This window comes from Lepidochelys kempii, chromosome 3, assembly GCF_965140285.1.
Source record: "Lepidochelys kempii isolate rLepKem1 chromosome 3, rLepKem1.hap1, whole genome shotgun sequence".
Taxonomy (NCBI): domain Eukaryota; kingdom Metazoa; phylum Chordata; order Testudines; family Cheloniidae; genus Lepidochelys; species Lepidochelys kempii.
In genome coordinates, this window is record NC_136382.1 from 48,842,471 (window position 1) to 48,865,181 (window position 22,711).

Genomic DNA, 22,711 nt, shown 5'->3' on the forward strand with positions numbered 1-22,711 from the left:
CCTGATTGCTGCCTATCTACTATATGGTTTGCCCAGACTTTTCTAGGTGACGTACATAAGTACAGTTCATTATACAGTAGCGCTGTTTGATCCATCTAGTTTACATTCCAATAGAATTTTAGCACATCTAAGATCCTTGCCATTTTCCATTACCATACTGAAGCTGTGCCAGAGAGAATCCCTTTTTCCAACCATCAACATTTCTCTTACAAGGGATACAGTCAGGATTGACAGGCTCCAAATTTACATTATTTTTAAAACTACATTTTGTTTTTACTCATTCCTAATCTAAACCTTTCCCGCAACATAGTTAACTGCTGGGTGCACTCCCAGAACAGTAAACCCAGGCTCTGGATTTCTCCACCATTGCAAGTGTCTGAGTGAATGTGATAAGTGCACATTGGTATAGATTTCAAAGTAACAGCCGTGTTAGTCTGTATTTGCAAAAAGAAAAGGAGTACTTGTGGCACCTTAGAGACTAACCAATTTATTTGAGCATGAGCTTTCGTGAGCTACAGCTCACTTCATCGGATGCATACTGTGGAAACTGGTATAGATGGCGCTGTTTCTCCACTCTTTGCCTGTGTTCTGATCTTACATGCAATAAAGGTGTTGAAATATACACAAATCCTGCTCTTCCAATCTGTTCACAAGAACAGGACAGACAGGTAGGGCAAAGAAGACAGCACAAAGGGCACACATGCTCACCTTTTTTTCTGTATGCCTACATGCTGGCGAGCTAAACTTGATCAGTCCAATTTTAGACCTGGTGGCCTTGACAGTGTCTCTTTAAACTCACTTGCATTATTTGTCTGTCCTAGACTGAGTTGGTAACCTAGTCCCTAGTGAGTATTTAAAATACATAGGGAGTGAAAATCATTCTGCCTTAATTCCATATTTAAGAGTAATTTCCTAGCTATTTGATTCTGTCCCTTGAACTCCTCAACAGCATGAACAATTAATCTCATTCCACTTCACAAAATCCCTCCATAATTCCAAATACTTTTACTAAGTATCTTTAAAATATTCTCCTCTACAATGAGTGCAAATTCAATGTCTTCGACCTTTCTTCATAACGAAGTCTATAAGACAGGTATGATCCTAGTTGCCCCAATTTACATTCACCTACCCAATGTCTTGTACATCTGCAACAGTGGATTTACATTCTTCCCCCCATCAATCCATCACAGTAGTCTTGCATGGATAGCTCAAGATTTTTCCTTTTTACAGTAACCTCTACATCCCTTGCACATCACTTTACTGCCAGACTACTCCATTTCTGTTGTTCTCTCTATTTAAGATTGTTGCCTCCAATCTTATTATGTTGCATTTTCTCCATTATTCTGCACCTCTCTTACAAAGTCCTTCATACAAAACATACAAATCTTTGTGCCTTAAGGTAAATACACTCTTGCTCTATTTCCAACATTGATGCTGTTAGCAAATCTTGTTCTTACATTTATTTAGATTTATTAAATGAGATCAGATATTCTCAGAGGCCCCAAATCAGCAAAAGAATTTAAGCATACACATCACATTTGGCATATGAGTAGTCAATGGAACTTATATATGACCGTGTACAAGGACCATGCTGAATAAGGGCCTTAGTACACGTATGATATCTGAAACGTAATAATTAAACAAAGCAAAAGCTTTACCAACTGGCTGCATGTCAAAAAGACAGCTATTCCAATTCCCTAGGTCACCTACAGAAAAAAGAGCCTCAGATCCATCTAATTCACATATCTTAAACCTTTTTTACGCAGAGAGCTTGAAAGATCAACGAATTCCGGTTCTGTTGAACCAGTCAAGACAGCGAGTTCCAGAGTCAAAGTCTACTAATTGAAAATGCTTTCTCAAACCCCATTCTATTTAAAGACTGCAAGCTGCTCAGTGGATTTCAACTGCCCTGGTACTTGAGGGGGAGAGATGGACTCAAACTACACAGAGATTAGTAGGTCAAAATCAGCACCTGGAAATCCTGGGAACCACGGCAGGCTAAACAGGACCATTATGTAAGTGGTTAGCACAGTTTGCATTAGTTATTTATTGTCAGCCAAATAACTTAAAACTATCATAATAATGTTCCCAAAACCAACCACTGAAATACTCCATTTGTCATCCTTGACTTGCTGGACAAGCTGCAGTTATTAATGCTTTGTTTTTAGGTTTTACACAACAATCTCTTCCAACTTTTTTCTGCAATTCTTCACCTTAGCACATATGCTTTGATGTTGTAAATTAGCAAAAGTCTTTTTAAAATATAGCATAATAATAATAATACATTCTAGGAATTCAAGTTAGTTAACAAGCACTGTTGCTCAAAAATCCATGCCAATTATCTTTACAGACACTATCCATTGCTTAGATAAAATCATGTAATACTGCTTACATATTCAATTTGCAACCTAATCTATTTAAAAATCAGGTAAAAGAAGTTTCAATTACTACACATGCCTCTGAATCCCACTGCCAACTTCTGACAATAGCACAATCACATTTTCCAGTATTTAAAAATATTTTTCTCTCCCCTCATCCTGTGTGAAAGACCCATTAATGTAGGGCAGAGGTTCTCAAACTGTAGTCCACGAGCTCCATTCAGGTGGTCCGCGGATAGTTCCCTCTAAAGTGCACACCTGGGCAGCCGCACACTAGAAAATGAAGGGCCACCCACCTAATTTAGTGGAGCCGCGCAGGCTGGCTCCACTAATTAGGTGCCTGGACCCTGGAGAAGACGTACACGTAAGGTGCTGTGGTGGCCTTGGGGGGAATAGGGGGTAGGTGGGAGGGGGCAGTGGGGTGAGAAGAGGGGGTGGGAGGAATTTGGGACGTGCTGGGCTGCGGCGGCCAGAGAAAGAGGTGATGTTCCCCGGCTGCAGCTGCCGGGGAGAGACGGCCCTCCTTCCCAGCCTCAGCTCTGTGGCTGCTGTGGTCGGGGACAGACCCCACTCCCTCCCAGCCCCAGTTTGGGGGCTGCTGCAGTGGGGGAGAGAGGGCACATCCATCAAATTGGAAAGGTAAGACTACTGATATTAAAATATGAGTTGTGTGCTTTTATTTGTAGAACAAAAAAAGTTCATTATTAAGGTTTTTTTATATAACGCTTTTAACCAAAGCGCTTTACAATAGTTAGCGAATGGTACAAACAACATTTGGAAAGATCATTAAGTGGTCCACCGAGACCCTCAGCAATTTTCAAGTGGTTCGCGAAAAAAAAGTTTGAGAACCACTGATGTAGGGAAAATTATCTAAAAGACTATATGATGCTAATGTGAAATTAACTGTACACAAAATGCACAAAGCAAGCAACGTGAAAAAAAATAGGGGAAAATATTTTTCTCATCTCTTTCAGCTACAGTAATCCTAGAAGTTGTCTGTAACAAGAGTAGGTAAAAATATAGAAAGAAGTATGATTTTTAAGATAGTGGTAGCCCTTTAACTGAATCAATTAGCAATTGTTTCCTGTATCTCATATGCAGGTTTTGGGGGTTGTGGTTTTTTGTTTTTGTTTTTAAAGGTGGTGGAAGGATCCCAGACCTAAAGTGCAAGGGAGAGAGATTCTGAGCTAGCCTCGACTTTGGTGAGTCAGACAAGTCACATACCATCACATTTTTTCCTCAATATAAATACTAATAATTTTACAGGCCCTGGAACAATCAGATCTATGAGAGTGGGCCTCATTCCCTGGGAAGAACCGCACTGAATTCAGTAGGATTCCACATATGAGCAAACATCTGCCTGTGTGGACTCCATTGAACTCAATGGGGTCTACCCATATGGATCCAATTGTGGGACTGGGGCCTTATTCAGTAAAAATACTCCCCTCCCCTTAGCGCTTAATGAAGGCTATGCAGAACCAAAGGACTCTTTGTTGAGTATGTATTTATAGAAACTCTCATAAGATTATTAATTATTACATATACTACAGTAGAACCTAACATGTGCAAGGCAGTTTCCAAACACAGAGTAAGACACATTCCCTGCCCCACAATCTGTAAAGAATAGTAATGCTATCAGAAGTGTGAAAGTCTTGATTCCCATAGAGTATGTTTTATTCTGGTATATTTTTATTAACTGAAATAAATAAATGCAATGGATAAAAATCCATAGACCAAAGTGTTACAATATTAATTTCGGTGTGAGATAGAAGCATCCCACCAGCTCTGGTACCAGCAGACTTCACCAAAACAGCATCTACTTTACAAATAGTTCTGATTGAACATGAGGCATGGAGGAAGTATGCCAGGGCATGTACACTTGGTGACTTCGTGCAATTCTACCAGTGCTCCCAACTCACATCACTAATGCTTACAAGGTGCAACATTTTCTTCCCAGCAGGTGCACCCCCATTGCCTGATTCTCACTTCATAGTCCCTTTTTCAGATACTCAGCTGCATATCTGTTTATAAAGCTACTGTTAAAAATCCCCCACTTTATCTCACATTTGGATTATAAAGCTGTCAGTATACACTTCACGTGTACATCTTTTCACTTGTTCGTTTAATGATTACCTGCAGCATATTGATTATGAAGATAAGTGAAGTGTGGGATGCCATCAGGTTCAAAGATAGAACTGTGACATTTATTTTGCCCCTTTTAAAATGTGTGTTAGTCACAAGGGCAGAAAAAAGGGACATATAAATAGATTAATAAAGAATGTCAACCAAACATTCAGGGGTCCTGGAACAATTTGTATAATGGGGGTGCTGAGAGCCATTGAACCAAACTGTAAACCATGTACATAATGGAATCCACTTCCAGGCAGGGGGTGCTGCAGCACCCCTCCCCCCCGCACCCCCACCCTAGTTCTAACACCTATGCAAACATCAGCAGGTTTCATATTACAGCCCAGCCTGTTGTTCTGGTCCTCTAGGACATTCTAAGAGGAATCGTGGGACTGAAGATCACTAAAGAGGATGACTTAACTAGTGTAAACAAAATTACTAATATAAGTCTTACAAACTATCTTTGCAGAGAGGAACTATGAGAATTCAATGTTTGAAAACTGTTTTGCCAGAGGAGGACTGCTGGATGGGGCCTATAATAGCGTAACTAATCGGAAATGAATTGTTTAAATTACTAAACTGGAATGTTAATGGACTCCTATCAAAAGCTAAACGTTATGAGAACTTTAAAGGACGTAAGGCAAATATTATTACATGGCTAGACTGGACACCATTAAGAAGAAAGCAAATACCGCACTGACTTGAACACAATATTTCCCATATATAGGGCCTGATACTGCATTCCTTGCGTACCCAAAACTTCCCTTCCTTCCACAAGAGGTGTGTGTGTATGTATGTAAGAAATGCAGGAACGTGCCCCTGGAATATGCAGCACAATAGCTAGGGCATTTACTTTTTAGTGGTATTCACACAGCATGAAAAAGCAACTGTGAAATTAGAAAATGGCTGAATACTGTAACCATGCCTCATTTTTGAAAAGCTAAACAACATGTAACTTTGTTGAGGTCTACACAGGTACAATATGAGGTCAACAGATAAGACTTTATTCTGGTTAAAGCACTTGACTTAAATAGTAGTTTTTCTTGGGAAATTAGCTAGAAATTAGAAGCTAGATTTCCAATATTATTTGTCTTTCTTTAAACTGAGATTCTTATTCTGTAAAGCCAACCCATAATGAAGCTATACATTGACATAAGTGATTAGATATTCAAGTAATAAAATCATAGAATCATAGAATATCCGGGTTGGAAGGGACCTCAGGTGGTCATCTAGTCCAACCCCCTGCTCAAAGCAGGGCTAATCCCCAATTAAATCATCCCAGCCAGGGCTTTGTCAAGCCTGACCTTAAAAACTTCTAAGGAAGGAGATTCTACCACCTCCCTAGGTAACGCATTCCAGTGTTTCACCACCCTCCTAGTGAAAAAGTTTTTCCTAATATCCAACCTAAACCTCCCCCACTGCAACTTGAGACCATTACTCCTTGTCGTGTCCTCTTCTACCACTGAGAATAGTCTAGAACCATCCTCTCTGGAACCACCTCTCAGGTAGTTGAAAGCAGCTATCAAATCCCCTCTCATTCTTCTCTTCTGCAGACTAAACAATCCCAGTTCCCTCAGCCTCTCCTCATAAGTCATGTGTTCCAGACCCCTAATCATTTTTGCTGCCCTTCGCTGGACTCTCTCCAATTTATCCACATCATTCTTGTAGTGTGGGGCCCCAAACTGGACACAGTACTCCAGATGAGGCCTCACCAATGTCGAATAGAGGGGGACGATCACGTCCCTCGATCTGCTCGCTATGCCCCTACTTATACATCCCAAAATGCCATTGGCCTTCTTGGCAACAAGGGCACACTGCTGACTCATATCCAGCTTCTCGTCCACTGTCACCCCTAGGTCCTTTTCCGCAGAACTGCTGCCTAGCCATTCGGTCCCTAGTCTGTAGCTGTGCATAGGGTTCTTCCGTCCTAAGTGCAGGACCCTGCACTTATCCTTATTGAACCTCATCAGATTTCTTTTGGCCCAATCCTCCAATTTGTCTAGGTCCCTCTATATCCTATCCCTGCCCTCCAGCGTATCTACACTCCTCCCAGTTTAGTATTATCCGCATATTTGCTGAGAGTGCAATCCACACCATCCTCCAGATCATTTATGAAGATATTGAACAAAACCGGCCCTAGGACTGACCCCTGGGGCACTCCACTTGACACCGGCTGCCAACTAGACACGGAGCCATTGATCACTACCCATTGAGCCCAACAATCTAGCCAACTTTCTACCCACCTTATTATTCTTATTATTCATCCAGCCCATACTTCTTTAACTTGCTGACAAGAATACTGTGGGAGACCGTGTCAAAAGCTTTGCTAAAGTCAAGAAACAATACATCCACTGCTTTCCCTTCATCCACAGAACCAGTAATCTCATCATAGAAGGCGATTAGATTACTCAGGAATGACCTTCCCTTGGTGAATCCATGCTGACTGTTCCTGATCACTTTCCTCTCATGTAAGTGCTTCAGGATTGATTCTTTGAGGACCTGCTGCATGATTTTTCCAGGGACTGAGGTGAGGCTGACTGGCCTGTAGTTCCCAGGATCCTCTTTCTTCCCTTTTTTAAAGATTGGCACTACATTAGCCTTTTTCCAGTCATCCGGGACTTCCCCCGTTCGCCACGAGTTTTCAAAGATAATGGCCAATGGCTCTGCAATCACAGCCGCCAATTCCTTTTGCACTCTCGGATGCAACTCGTCTGGCCCCATGGACTTGTGCACGTCCAGCTTTTCTAAATAGTCCCTAACCACCTCTTTCTCCACAAAGGGCTGGCCATCTATTCCCCATGTTGTGATGCCCAGCGCAGCAGTCTGGGAGCTGACCTTGTTCGTGAAGACAGAGGCAAAAAAAGCATTGAGTACATTAGCTTTTTCCACATCCTCTGTCACTAGGTTGCCTCCCTCATTCATTAAGGGGCCCACACTTTCCTTGGCTTTCTTCTTGTTGCCAACATACCTGAAGAAACCCTTCTTGTTACTCTTGACATCTCTCGCTAGCTGCAGCTCCAGGTGCGATTTGGCCCTCCTGATTTCATTCCTACATGCCCGAGCAATATTTTTATACTCTTCCCTGGTCATTTGTCCAGTCTTCCACTTCTTGTAAGCTTCTTTTTTATGTTTAAGATCCGCTAGGATTTCACCGTTAAGCCAAGCTGGTCGCCTGCCATATTTACTATTCTTTCGACACATCGGGATGGTTTGTCCCTGTAACCTCAACAGGGATTCCTTGAAATACAGCCAGCTCTCCTGGACTCCTTTCCCCTTCATGTTAGTCCCCCAGGGGATCCTACCCAACCGTTCCCTGAGGGAGTCAAAGTCTGCTTTCCTGAAGTCCAGGGTCCGTATCCTGCTGCTTACCTTTCTTCCCTCTGTCAGGATCCTGAACTCAACCAACTCATGGTCACTGCCTCCCAGATTCCCATCCACTTTTTCTTCCCCCACTATTTCTTCCCGGTTTGTGAGCAGCAGGTCAAGAAAAGCTCCCCCCCTAGTTGGCTCCTCTAGCACTTGCACCAGGAAATTGTCCCCTACGCTTTCCAAAAACTTCCTGGATTATCTATGCACCGCTGTAGTGCTCTCCCAGCAGATATCAGGAAAATTAAAGTCACAGTGGGCACCCTTAAAAATTCAATATTTACTTCTCCATGGGTTATAAATGTGTTTAATACTGAGCCCCATTCTTCCCCTATGCTCACTTCTACAGTCACTCTCAGGGTAACTGAGAACAAAAACGGGCCCTCTAAGTCTAGGAAATATAGTTGCGGTGTAAAATACTGTGGTATGGGAAATGTTAGATGTTCGATGTCACTTTTTGCAGAGTACTAATATAACAACCTATACTACTCCCAACGGCACCAGTGGCACAGTTCACATTGGCTCCAGTGGGAGCAGGATCAAGACAGTACATTTCTAAACTAATAAATAAATGAGTAGCTACATTTGCATAGATCAGAAGTGTATAGATAAAGTATAACTCAATAAATAATTTAACAATTAATTAAAAAACCAACACTTAATTGCAGATGGTACAATTATATCTTATCTGTTAAAACCACAAGAAGGTAAATAATTAAATTTTCATTAAGTTCCATGCTAACCAAGTCTTAATTGCAAATAATAAATGCATAGAAAAGAGAATGAATTAATAAATTAATATCTTAGCCTGCTATAGATAAGTATATTAGTGCTGAGAAAATAAGAAACAATTAACTAATATTTCAAAATGGTTAATTTAACTCCCAGTAGGAGTATAATTACTGTATCCACTGAAACAAACATTCTTGTTTATAACATAATGTAACTTTCCAAATTTCTCACTTTTCACCTAGATGTGAATAATATGACCTTCTTATTGGTCCATGGTCACTCGCAGGGAGTGCTGATACTTGTCAAAATCAAACGCAGGTTAATTAGCTGAGATCACAGAATGGAAAAAGGAGGTGTAGACAGACAAGTAATCCAGTGAATGAACACTGAAGGCCAAATTCTTCCTTCGTGTACAGCCATCGAGCTTCATTTAGCCCTTGGTGTCAATATTAAGTCAGTTAGGGAAATCTTTCAAAGCTTCTACAGAAGTCTTTAGGTATTTTTGGTGGAGAAGAATTTACATTCCTTTTCAAAGTATTGCTGTACTTCTTCACTTGGCCAAGTATTTTATTTTTTACACTTACTAGAGTTAAAAGGGAGAACCTTGGGTTATAAGGAAGTTACTGACATGATTCTATAATCACATATCCATGTAATGGGTAGATTTTATGTTCAAAGAAACTGACATTACAGAGCAAAGACACCAGGCTAACTACTACCTAGGAACCTTCCACACAGCAGCTAAGCACACAGCCAACAATCAGGTAAAAATATTATTTGTGCTGAAGGTTCTGTCCCATCAGATTTTAATCAATTACATGATATGCTTGTGCATCTAATATACATTAATTCAATTCTAATTCATTCAAGCAACTGAGCACCTACATAAAAATAGTTATTAAAGAAAACAGTAACAAGGGTCATAAGACACTCAAAAATGGAGCAAAAGTGTTGCACACTGTAGAAATATACATTTATTTAACACATTTTATAAGGCTAGCTAACATCTCTCCTTCAGTCACTCCATCTTAATCCCAATTCCTAATTGAGTTTGCATACATTAAAGATGATAAAATTAACCTCTGATTGACTGCATAATTTTTATTTATTTGGTGTGTAGGCAGATGTTACGGATGTGTGTTATAATTTGCAGGCCTCTGCAATTCTGTATAATCTCACACTCTGAATCAGCCCCTGGCATTCTATAGGAATGCCTCACAATTATCCAATCATCCTCCTTAATATTTTCTAAAATGCTGAAGATCCATCAACCTGCAATAAAGTTCTGAGGTTGCTCTCCATCTGCGTCTCAAACAGACATGCATTCTGTGAAACAAAATGGAGATGCTATTGATTTTACTTTGAGTGACAGACTACTGAATAACTAGGATACACAATGTGGTGCTCTACTCTGAGACCAGTCTGCAAATTTGCAGGGAAAAGAAAGAAAGAGCAAGGCAAACATGCCTTAAACCAATAACAGCTGATGACAAATTTGCTCAGGACTTTATTCTTACGTTCTTTTGGGAGAAGATGGCACTCAAAGGGAATAATTCCAGCCAGACAAGATTTCTGAAGTGAAGCCCAACCACATAATAGATAAGTTAATGCAGAGAAACCAAAACTTTTCTCCATCTGCCTAGAAGCCAGTAGGTCCTGCTGAACTATTCAAACATTGGAAAGGACTAAAAAAAAAGCTGAATTCTCAGTTATACCTTGTAAATAAATGGGGAGCAGAGCTGGAGGGGATAGGCACAAAGAGCTATATGTGGGCTATCTGTTCCTTAGATCAGTTTTCAACTGGTCTTATACCAAGCATAGTTTATAGCAGCCCTGGGAGTGCTATGAACTATGCCAATTTGTAACAGTCCTCAAGAGGCCTGTCATAAATATAAAGGGAAGGGTAAACACCTTTAAAATCCCTCCTGGCCAGAGGAAAAACCCTTTAATCTGTAAAGAGTTAAGAAGCTAGGATAAACTCACTGGCACCTGACCAAAATGACCAATGAGGAGGCAAGATACTTTCAAAAGCTGGGGGGAGGGAAAAACAAAGCCTCTCTCTCTGTCTGTGTGATGCTTTTGCCGGAAACTGAACAGGAATGGAGTCCTAGAACTTAGTAAGGATGCTAGAGATGCGTTAGATTCTGTTTTCTTTAAATGGCTGAGGAAATAAGCTGTGCTGAATGGAATACAGATTCCAGTTTTTGTGTCTTTTTGTAACTTAAAGTTTTGCCTAGAGGGATTCTCTATGTTTTGAATCTAATTACCCTGTAAGGTATTTACCATCCTGATTTTATAGAGGTGATTCTTTTACTTTTTTTTCTATTAAAATTCTTCTTTTAAGAATCTGATTTTTCATTGTTCTTAAGATCCAAGGGTTTGGGTCTGTGTTCACCTATGCAAATTGGTGAGGATTTTTATCAAAGCTTCCCCAGGAAAGGGGGTTTGGGGGGAAAGACGTTTCCAAACAGGCTCTTTCCTGGTTATATATCTGTTAGACGTTTGGTGGTGGCAGCGATAAAGTACAAGTGCAAAAGGTAAAATAATTGTACCTTGGGGAAGTTTTAACCTAAGCTGGTAAAAATAAGCTTAGGAAGGTTTCATGCAGGTCCCCACATCTGTACCCTAGAGTTCAGAGTGGGGAAGGAACCTTGACAAGGCCATTATGCTGACAGGGGTCACAAGAGCACAGCATGCTCAGGCCACACCCCCAATACCGCTGCAACACCAGCTGAGAAGAATCCTTCTCTGCTCAGTTAGGGTAGCTTTCTCTTCCTGTTGCATAGCCAGAAGTCTTTCGTATCCGTTTTTTCCTCACACACAAAATTAAAACTTGATTTTATAAAACATATTTAGAAGATGAAGAGCTATGAGATGGAGTTTTTGAAACATGGTCCTTAGAGTTAGACCAACACTGAGTGTGTTGGAAAACCCCACCCGTTAAAATAAGTACAATATAAATATTTGCAAAGCCAAAAAGTGAATGTTTGTATTTATTTGGAATTTTCAAAATGAAGCTATTAAAAAGAAAATACTGCTGACCAATGTTATCCATTTCAATAAGCTGCAGTGTACTTGCAATGCAAACTTTCAGCAAGGAAATGTTTACATCGTATTGGAAGCTATGAAGCTAAATGTCCACCAACACATTCCGTTAAGTCATTGATCCAAGTGCTCTGGTACAATCCATGTGCTATATTAGGGGTATTAGGAACCAACAGAGTCACATTTCTATTATTCATTCAATCTTTGCAGCACTACAGACTGCCACTACAATCTACAAAGCACTTTTTTCTTTCTTCTGGTATGGTACAATGATGGTGTTTTGTGGAATTGTAGATTTTTTATAATTATGAAAAACAATCACAAAACAAGTGTTATAAGTATATTGTGCAACAGGTACACCTGACTGTCACTAAGACCTAAAATAGTGATTTGCGGGACAATTTCTATCACATCTGTTCAGGGACGGTAGCTAGTACGTCCAGGATCCTGTTGGTTGGGGCACAATCCATGGAGAATCCAGGGGGGACATAAAGCATAATTCACTCTACTGTGTGTGCACCTAACAAGTGACTACTGTCAATGATAGCCTGTGTTCTGGTCACATGGTAGCAATACTTGGGGATGTGGTGTTCTAGCCAGGTGGTAGACAGTTCCCATCCCAAGTGTTCTGCTGAGGTAGGGGTCCCATCCTGCTTCTTCAAGGATTGTAATGAGGTGCTCTACAACCTCTTCGCCTAGTAGAAATGGTAAGACTGAAATGTGTTTCATTTCTCTGGTTTTTGTTTTTTGGAGAGGATATTTTGGAGTTCAAGTGCTATATGTTTGTGTTTGCTTTGAAATTAAGGACCTCTGAAAATATTTGTCTAATTGCTCTTTGCTATCTAGCACTAAAGCCCTCTTTTTCAATACTTGGGTCATTATTTCTGATGCTGAAACCCTGGAGCACCTTATTTAAAAATAACACATTTATTCTTGGGGGGCAGGTGCGTGTTGCTGCAGAATTTTTTTTAAATATGTGTTTCAGAAAGGAGATACAGAAAGAGAGAGAAGAGGGGGGAGACAAAGTGGTCTTATTCTCTCATGCATTTACTCCTTCCTTTAATCCTACTCTCTGCCTCTACCTACTCATTTTTTTCTTTTCCCCGTCCTTCTCATTTCAAGCCTGTCATATCACCTATTTTTTTAATTCTTCCCTGTGCCCTGAGACATCAGGGGCCTCAGAGCCAACTCTCACTAAACTCAGGAAACAGTCTTTGGCTCCAAAGTACATTGACTCTCACCCCAGATGTCTAGAGCCATTTTTACAGGTGTCTGAGAAGGAAACCTCTGAGTCTGACAAATTTAGCCACTTTGGCGTATCAGTTGTTGACTATTCACTATAGAAAAGTAATGTGATTCCATGTACTATTCATTCCTGTAGAAAAGACAAAACACCTGCTACACCACAAAAATGTTTCAAGTAGTAAAAGCTCAAGACCTTCATCCAAATGTCAATAACTGTGGCTGTTATTGCATAACTCCCTCAGGGAACGGATGGGTAGGATCCCCTGGGGGACTAACATGAAGGGGAAAGGAGTCCAGGAGAGCTGGCTGTATTTCAAGGAATCCCTGTTGAGGTTACAGGGACAAACCATCCCGATGTGTCGAAAGAATAGTAAATATGGCAGGCGACCAGCTTGGCTTAACGGTGAAATCCTAGCGGATCTTAAACATAAAAAAGAAGCTTACAAGAAGTGGAAGGTTGGACATATGACCAGGGAAGAGTATAAAAATATTGCTCGGGCATGTAGGAATGAAATCAGGAGGGCCAAATCGCACCTGGAGCTGCAGCTAGCGAGAGATGTCAAGAGTAACAAGAAGGGTTTCTTCAGGTATGTTGGCAACAAGAAGAAAGCCAAGGAAAGTGTGGGCCCCTTAATGAATGAGGGAGGCAACCTAGTGACAGAGGATGTGGAAAAAGCTAATGTACTCAATGCTTTTTTTGCCTCTGTCTTCACGAACAAGGTCAGCTCCCAGACTGCTGCGCTGGGCATCACAACATGGGGAATAGATGGCCAGCCCTTTGTGGAGAAAGAGGTGGTTAGGGACTATTTAGAAAAGCTGGACGTGCACAAGTCCATGGGGCCAGACGAGTTGCATCCGAGAGTGCAAAAGGAATTGGCGGCTGTGATTGCAGAGCCATTGGCCATTATCTTTGAAAACTTGTGGCGAACGGGGGAAGTCCCGGATGACTGGAAAAAGGCTAATGTAGTGCCAATCTTTAAAAAAGGGAAGAAAGAGGATCCTGGGAACTACAGGCCAGTCAGCCTCACCTCAGTCCCCAGAAAAATCATGCGGCAGGTCCTCAAAGAATCAATTCTGAAGCACTTACATGAGAGGAAAGTGATCAGGAACAGTCAGCATGGATTCACCAAGGGAAGGTCATGCCTGACTAATCTAATCGCCTTCTATGATGAGATTACTGGTTCTGTGGACGAAGGGAAAGCAGTGGATGTATTGTTTCTTGACTTTAGCAAAGCTTTTGACACGGTCTCCCACAGTATTCTTGTCAGCAAGTTAAAGAAGTATGGGCTGGATGAATGCACTATAAGGTGGGTAGAAAGTTGGCTAGATTGTTGGGCTCAACGGGTAGTGATCAATGGCTCCATGTCTAGTTGGCAGCCGGTGTCAAGTGCAGTGCCCCAGGGGTCGGTCCTGGGGCCGGTTTTGTTCAATATCTTCATAAATGATCTGGAGGATGGTGTGGATTGCACTCTCAGAAAATTTGCAGATGATACTAAACTGGGAGGAGTGGTAGATATGCTGGAGGGCAGGGATAGGATACAGAGGGACCTAGACAAATTGGAGGATTGGGCCAAAAGAAATCTGATGAGGTTCAATAAGGATACGTGCAGGGTCCTGCACTTAGGATGGAAGAACCCTATGCACAGCTACAGACTAGGGACCGAATGGCTAGGCAGCAGTTCTGCGGAAAAGGACCTAGGGGTGACAGTGGACGAGAAGCTGGATATGAGTCAACAGTGTGCCCTTGTTGCCAAGAAGGCCAAAGGCATTTTGGGATGTATAAGTAGGGGCCTAGCGAGCAGATCGAGGCATGTGATCGTCCCCCTCTATTCAACATTGGTGAGGCCTCATCTGGAGTACTGTGTCCAGTTTGGGGCCCCACACTACAAGAAGGATGTGGAAAAATTGGAGAGAGTCCAGCGAAGGGCAGCAAAATGATTAGGGGTCTGGAACACATGATTTATGAGGAGAGGCTGAGGGCACTGGGATTGTTTAGTCTGCGGAAGAGAAGAATGAGGGGGAGATTTGATAGCTGCTTTCAACTACCTGAGAGGTAGTTCCAGAGAGGATGGTTCTAGACTATTCTCAGTGGTGGAAGAGGACAGGACAAGGAGTAATGGTCTCAAGTTGCAGTGGGGGAGGTTTAGGTTGGATATTAGGAAAATCTTTTTCACTAGGAGGGTGGTGAAACACTGGAATGCATTACCTAGGGAGGTGGTAGAATCTCCTTCCTTAGAAGTTTTTAAGGTCAGGCTTGACAAAGCCCTGGCTGGGATGATTTAATTGGGGATTGGTCCTGCTTTGAGCAGGGGGTTGGACTAGATGACCTCCTGAGGTCCCTTCCAACCCTGATATTCTATGATTCTATGATTTTATGATAAAATGAATACTCCTCTGAACAACTAACAAATAATGTGAGTTTTGTTAAAGAAATATATTCCATGGTATTAGTTGAGTATAAAGTCCAAGTCTTCACTTCTTCAGAATGTATGTCAACAGTTTAAAAAATAATATTTAAACAAAGCTCCACCATTAGTTTTTAAACAGTATTCTAATCACCTCTATCAGATTGATAATGAACTGAAACGAAAGGAATGTCAGCATTACAAAATACTGTATGGCGATCCCTTTGGCTCTAGCAACTGTGAAATATGTCAATGTTCTGAAAAGTTTACTTTACATTTGCAATTAATATAATTATTTTATTTAGGAGCCTAAATCTAAACTATCTCAGGAATTTCTAAGGTGCCTACCTTGGTAATAACTATGTCCCTAGCTCAGCAAAGCATTTAACCACATGCTTAATTTTAAGCACATGCCTAGGTTTTCTGCTGAATAGGGATGGGATTACTCTCAGAACGTGTCCATATGGAGACAGTACAGAGCAAGCCTGGGGGTATATTTACAGCTGACTAGCACACCAAGCAGTAAGTCACCATGTGGACGCTGCTGCTGTGTGGCAAGCTACGGCACTTTACATTCACATCCTAGCTTGCCACACACTAATCGGCAGGTCTACACTAGAAGTGCTACATTGGCGCAGCTGCACCGATGTGTGTGTGTCTGGTGAAGACTGATGCAGCTCTGCCAACGTAGTGTCTCCTGCCAACATAGCACTGGTGTGGACAGTGCTTAGGCCGCTGTAACTTGCGTCGCTCATGGGGGTGTCTTTTTCACACACCTGAGCAATGTACGTTAGATTGATTTAAGCAATAGTGTAGACCTGCCTTAAGCCTCCATGTGGACAAGCCCTCAGACTTAAAGTTCAGCGTGTCCGTAGGTGTTTTGAATCCAGGCCTAAGTGCCAAGATTTTACATACCTGGACATAATTAAAGGGACAGTGATTCCCACCCTCTCCTTAGAGTCCTACCAAATGTTAAGGGATTTCCATTGGATGACTGATAACAGGATTTTGATGCTAGTGTGAGGATCACACTTTTGACTTACTCTTAGTGAATCTGTTTGGGATGTACACTGAGCAGGTAAAAGTGTGACATTCCACTAAGGACATTCTGGTTAATTTCTCCTGGGGAGAAAGGAGGAGGAGGATACCATGGCAATAAGTGAGCAGAGGAGAAGGGAAAAGAAGGAAGAAAGGAAGCAGCAAGAAGAAGGGGAAAGGAGGAGATGAAGAAAGGTGTGGCAAATCCCCTCACTTATCGTCAGGATTCCATACCACTATCATATTGAAATGCTTCTCTTGGCCTCTCTTCATCTTTTCTTTTCAGTTTGAATTAGGGGCCAGATATGGCAATAGATAAAGTATATAGCTACCTTCTGCAACAGATTATGGAAGGTATATATGCAAGTATGTTGTACTGAATCCAGGATAACAAAGCTAGAAACTATGGGTCAAACTCGCCCATAATGCATAAGCAGGTACAGCTCTCTTGACTTGTGCCCTTGTTGCCAAGAAGGCTAACGGCATTTTGGGCTATATAAGTAGGAGTACTGCCAGCAGATCAAGGGACGTGATCATTCCCCTCTATTCAGCATTGGTGAGGCCTCATCTGGAGTACTGTGTTCACTTTGGGGCCCCACACTACAAGAAGGATGTGGAAAAATTGAAGAGAGTCCCGCGGAGGGCAACCAAAATGGTTAGGGGACTGGAACACATGACTTATGAGGAGAGGCTGAGGGAGCTGGGATTGTTTAGCCTGCAGAAGAGAAGAATGAGGGGGGATTTGATAGCTGCTTTCAACTACCTGAAAGGGGGTTCCAAAGAGGATGGCTCTAGACTGTTCTCAATGGTAGCAGATGACAGAACGAGGAGTAATGGTCTCAAGTTGCAGTGGGGGGAGGTTTAGATTGGATATTAGGAAAAACTTTTTTACTAAGAGGGTGGTGAAGCACTGGAATGCGTTACCTAGGGACGTGGTGGAATCTCCTTCCTTAGAGGTGTTTAAGGTCAGGCTTGACAAAGCCCTAGCTGGGATGATGTAATTGGGGATGGATCCCGCTTTGAGCAGGGGGTGGGACTAGATGACCTCCCGAGGTCCCTTCCAACCCGGATATTCTCTGATTCTAAGACTAGTGAGGCAACATTTCTTCACCATGATTCTATGATTTCACTCAAGGTACATCCACGTACGCTGCCAGTACATTGAGCTGTTTTTCCTTCACACACAAGATTTCCTTAACATGTTCTTGGATCTGTGCTGTCCTAAGAGAATGTTTTATGTCACTCTTTATTTTTATATCTGCATGCAAGCACTTGCCTTTAGAAATACTGGAGTAAAAACAGAACTTTGATAAATTTGATCAATATATCACCTGAGTTATGAAGGAGATGATGTCAGAAAGTTCAGGTGAACAGAAAATATATAGGCAAATATTGTATTTATGTATATTAAGCGTCTTTTGCTGTAATCACACATGCATACAGTTTGTCACCTGCAGAAGTGTTTGCAAGATCATGGCCTAAGGCCACTGACCTCGCAAAGGCTCTCAATTGGACTAATTGGGTCTGCTTATTCATATCCCTTTGCAGAAGCAGGGCCTAAATCACTTCAAATTTATCTTTCCAAGAGGTAGTTTATAAATCTCCAAGTCATTATTCTTCCCATAAAAGTACTACAACGGTAACAGCTCTGCAAGTGAATGTTCAGCTAAAGAAAGAAAAACTGTTTCCACTATTTCTAGCCTTATTAGCTTAGACTAAAACCTTATTTATTTAAATTTTATGTTTACAAACTCCAAATTTGAGGTCTTAAACTTTAAGGCCCATTTAAAGAGAATGATATAGTAGGATGTATTTAATTACAATTTCTGATAAACATTTGTTTACTAGATATTGTAAATACAAACAGAGATTACTTTAAATTTTGTATTAAAGGACACTCTTGAAGAGACCCCAGATACAAACTCTCTCCTCCCCCACCCCACACACAAAATTAAAACCATATCTTTAAAATGCATCTCTAGTATAAAAAAAGATTAACAGCCTCTGAAACAAGGCAGCAATTATCTAAAATTGTAAGGACAAATGAATGGCAGTTAATCTGAGAATTGCCTTTTTGCTGCCAATGGTTGGCAGTCTGTTACTAATGTATGTTGGGGTTGCCGAGACCCTGGGACAATGGGCAATTCTTATACATTCACATACACAATAACATCACAAAACGGGGAGTAGCCACTCTGCAGCATGCTGCCCCTTCTCATTAGCTGGCAGAAGTCCCTCTGCAGGGACACATGCTCATTTGGGGATTTGTGGGGTTGAGGTGTCAGAGTGAATGGGGAGCCGTGAAGCAGCTGCTATCCGGAGCATGTTTCCTCGGAGTCTAGCACATCTACAAGAGGCCATCCAGCCGCAATATACTGTTGGCATGACCAGCCTTCATGACTTCTATCCCACCCTACTCAGGAAGAGGTAGTGCACAGCTGCAATGGGGAAGCTAATGACAGAACAGCTCCTGAGGGAGTCATGGTGCCAGGAAGGACTTACGGAACAGCTTAGAAGAAAAATCTGCTTTGAAGGAAAGATTGGGTTCCACAGGATTTTGATCAGATTTCATTGTGGATGTCTGGGCTCTACTGAGTTGCCAGGTTGCTCACTTAATGGGAGGTTGTGTGGCTCAATTTTTTTAGAAGATACAAAAAACAGATCTCGATTAGGATTCAGAGTTTCACGTGTTCAGATTCACCAGCAGGTCTGGTTTCAGTTACATCTTCTAAAAACTCGGGGAGCCCAAGTGAAAAAATGTAAAGGGCATCGATTGCAAAGATTGGTAACACACTTCCAATTCTGTGGCAGAAAGTGTCGAATACTCCACCAGTACCCTCAGTGCAGCCACAGCAAAGAGAGATGACAAAATGATTAAATAAGCCAGAAAAATTTAGACGACATATTTCACAAAATGTGAACATAAGCAAACATTTGCAATGGTGTTTCAATATTACACTAATTAAACCTTAGTTCTGACAGTTTGCAGACGCATTTTAATTTAATGTGACTCACACATGAATTCAACCTTTGCCATACACTAAAAGCAAAAAAAGTTACATGAAACAACCACACAATCTGTTCCTCCAAAGAAATGTCTGGGCTAGACGGTTGGCAATGAAACAGCGGATTGAATTTAGAGCTAAAGGGCAACACTGTGAAGGTGAACTCACAGCCTTCAACTCTCCGTTGACTAAAAGCTGCACATGTTGCTAAAATGATATGTGCTATCCCTGGGGCTAAGTTCACTGCCATCCACAAGAAAGCTGCTGGAAAAATATTTTAATCTTTAGAAAGCATTTATTTCTAGTGAACAGCACATTGATGCCCCTCGAGTGGTCCGAATTCATAAAGTTCAAGGTCACTTCCTTCCTCACAAATTAACCAATTTAGTTCCTTCTCCAAACAAAACTGAATCATTTTAATTTCATACATAGACACTCAAATAAATCACCCTGCCATCTGAGATTCTCTAGCACTTAGGGTAAATGCATTTGCTAGGACCAAAAAAGTTAACAACAGTGATACTTCATTTTCTCTATTACCCCCCAAAACCTCGGAATCTTCCTCTCTCAAGTTATTTATTCCACAGCAACACTGCTGCGGTCTCATTTCAAATGTTTAGTAAAACCCACATTCACCCAAGGTAATATTCCATGTCACTGGTATGACAGAAACATAAACTGACCTTCATGAGGTGTTGATTTATCCATTTTGTGAAGGTTTTCTTTTGTACTTTGTCCCGTTCATCTGGGGAAGGAAAAAGGAAAAAAAGAGTTTTCATTAAAATAACATAGCACTGCAAAAGGTTCCGCATGGCTGATTTTATTAATATTTATAAATAAACACTCCAGTAATGTTAGAACAGAGAAACAATCTTTGAGACAGATACATGAACTAATTTAAGTGGCACTATATATAACAGCAGTATTTTTGTGTACAAATGTTCTTACAATATCTCATTTTAATACAAAATATTTGGTTAGGCCAAGTCAAGTTAAAGCTTTTTGTATGCAAAATATCAGGTCTCCTCTACAGTAAAATCAGCATGTCTCCTTCTGTTCTTAGTAATATTATCAGGAAGATCACTCCCCAGAACAAAGACTTTGGCCTTCCCTTCTCAAGGTTCCACTAAAGGGATTGAGGTGCACTTAAGAGTCATGACCACTTGCGGTAGGTCCTGTAAAATCTAATTAATCATTAAACCATTTACCAACAGAAAGACTACTGAGTAGTTATTTGACAACAAAATACTTTTTGATCATGGGACCCTCCTGTTCCAATATGCAGGGGTGTGAGGCGCTTTCATTTAAAGGTTGTATAGTCTTGAATTCTTCCATCCCTAAATGCAGGCATGGATTTCACTACACTAGCATGATGCTCCAGCTGCCAGTACTTTCTTAGGTGGGAGCTGTTAGTATTAGCAGATTTCCCCAAAAGACTGAGGCAACAGGACAGAAGCAACAGAATAAAACAGTAAGATTTTATCCCATCTACAGATGGAAAGCATGAACAGGCACTCCAAATGGTCACATTAAAGAATCAGGATCTTTCATTTTGGGCTACTGTCATAAATATAAAGGGAAGGGTAAACCCCTTTGAAATCCCTCCTGGCCAGGGGAAAGCTCCTCTCACCTGTAAAGGGTTAAGAAGCTAAAGGTAACCTCGCTGGCACCTGACCAAAATGACCAATGAGGAGACAAGATACTTTCAAAAGCTGGGAGGAGGGAGAGAAACAAAGGGTCTGTGTCTGTCTGTATGCTGCTCTTGCCAGGGACAGAACAGGAATGGAGGCTTAGAACTTTTAGTAAGTAATCTAGCTAGGTATGTGTTAGATTATGATTTCTTTAAATGGCTGAGAAAAGAATTGTGCTGAATAGAATAACTATTTCTGTCTGTGTATCTTTTTTGTAACTTAAGGTTTTGCCTAGAGGGGTTCTCTATGCTTTTGAATCTAATTACCCTGTAAGATATCTACCATCCTGATTTTACAGGGGGGATTTCTTTATTTCTATTTACTTCTATTTTTTTATTAAAAGTCTTCTTGTAAAAAACTGAATGCTTTTTCATTGTTCTCAGATCCAAGGGTTTGGGTCTGTGGTCACCTATGCAAATTGGTGAGGCTTTTTATCCAACATTTCCCAGGAAAGGGGGGGTGCAAGTGTTGGGAGGATTGTTCATTGTTCTTAAGATCCAAGGGTCTGGGTCTGTAGTCACCTAGGCAAATTGGTGAGGCTTTTTACCAAACCTTGTCCAGGAAGTGGGGTGCAAGGTTTTGGGAAGTATTTTGGGGGGAAGGACGCGTCCAAACAGCTCTTCCCCAGTAACCAGTATTAGTTTGGTGGTGGTAGCGGCCAGTCCAAGGACAATGGGGGGAATATTTTGTACCTTGGGGAAGTTTTGACCTAAGCTGGTAAAGATAAGCTTAGGAGGTTTTTTTCATGCAGGTCCCCACATCTGTACCCTAGAGTTCAGAGTGGGGGAGGAACCTTGACAGCTACAAAGGAAAAGAGGTATGTGGTTGGTGAGGGGGGTTCCTAAAAAGATAGATAGCAAAAAAAAACTGTTCAAATCTCACTTTAATGTTTGCTCCCTTTCACATCACTGATCAGAACAGATTTCCTACATCTATGCACAAAGAGCAAGATAAGGTTTCCCACCTCAATCACTGACTTTACCGACCAATACAAAATAGAACTAAAATCCAAGCAGAAATCTAATATGAACTGCAGACTCAAACATACTGTGTAATCACTAGACAACACTATTCTGGCCTGAGCAGGCCTGCAAAATGGAGGCGGGTGCCAGGAGCCACTACCTCTTTTTTCAGCCGGTGAATAAGGTAAGGACACAGTTGTTACCCTTGTTATAACTTTTGGGCGGTGGCTTTCCTCTTGCAAAAGGTGGGTGAAGTAGTGAAGCTGACTTCTCATGCACCAATCACTGGAGCTGGCCTACCATGGGAGAGCAGGCTGCACAGAAGATATGCTCCAGCTGGACTTTCCCTTAGTGTAAATTGGCTCTACGCCATATCCTATTCAGAGCCTGACATGATCTGATTTTACCTTTGCTAGTGTAAATCTACACTGACTTCAACTGGCCATAAAACAATATGCAGAGCTGACTTAATTTTAATTACGTGATCTGAGATTTTAGATCATTGGCTTGATTTTCAAAGGAGCTGGGCACCTTTAGTTCCCATTGACATCAGTGGGATTTGTGGGTGCTCAGCAACTCTGAAAAGAAAGCCACATATTAATAAATAACAAGCATAACCAATGTATACACTGATGATGATCTGTATATTGTGCTTAGAAGGAAATAAAATGTATATGTACAGCAGGATCTCTCTCTTTTTACCCTGAAAATAATAAA

At 41.3% G+C, this 22,711-nt stretch overlaps 1 protein-coding gene across 19 annotated transcripts in view; it reads right to left on the bottom strand.

The window, feature by feature from the left end:
* DST (dystonin) overlaps nt 1-22,711 on the bottom strand; it is a 471,547-nt gene that overhangs the window by 276,647 nt on the left and 172,189 nt on the right. For all 19 annotated transcript variants that reach the window (XM_073336274.2, XM_078852094.1, XM_078852090.1 and 16 more), the window contains one exon: nt 20,025-20,086. In XM_073336274.2, coding sequence (XP_073192375.2) covers nt 20,025-20,086 — 62 coding nt within the window. The remainder of the gene's footprint in view (nt 1-20,024; nt 20,087-22,711) is intronic.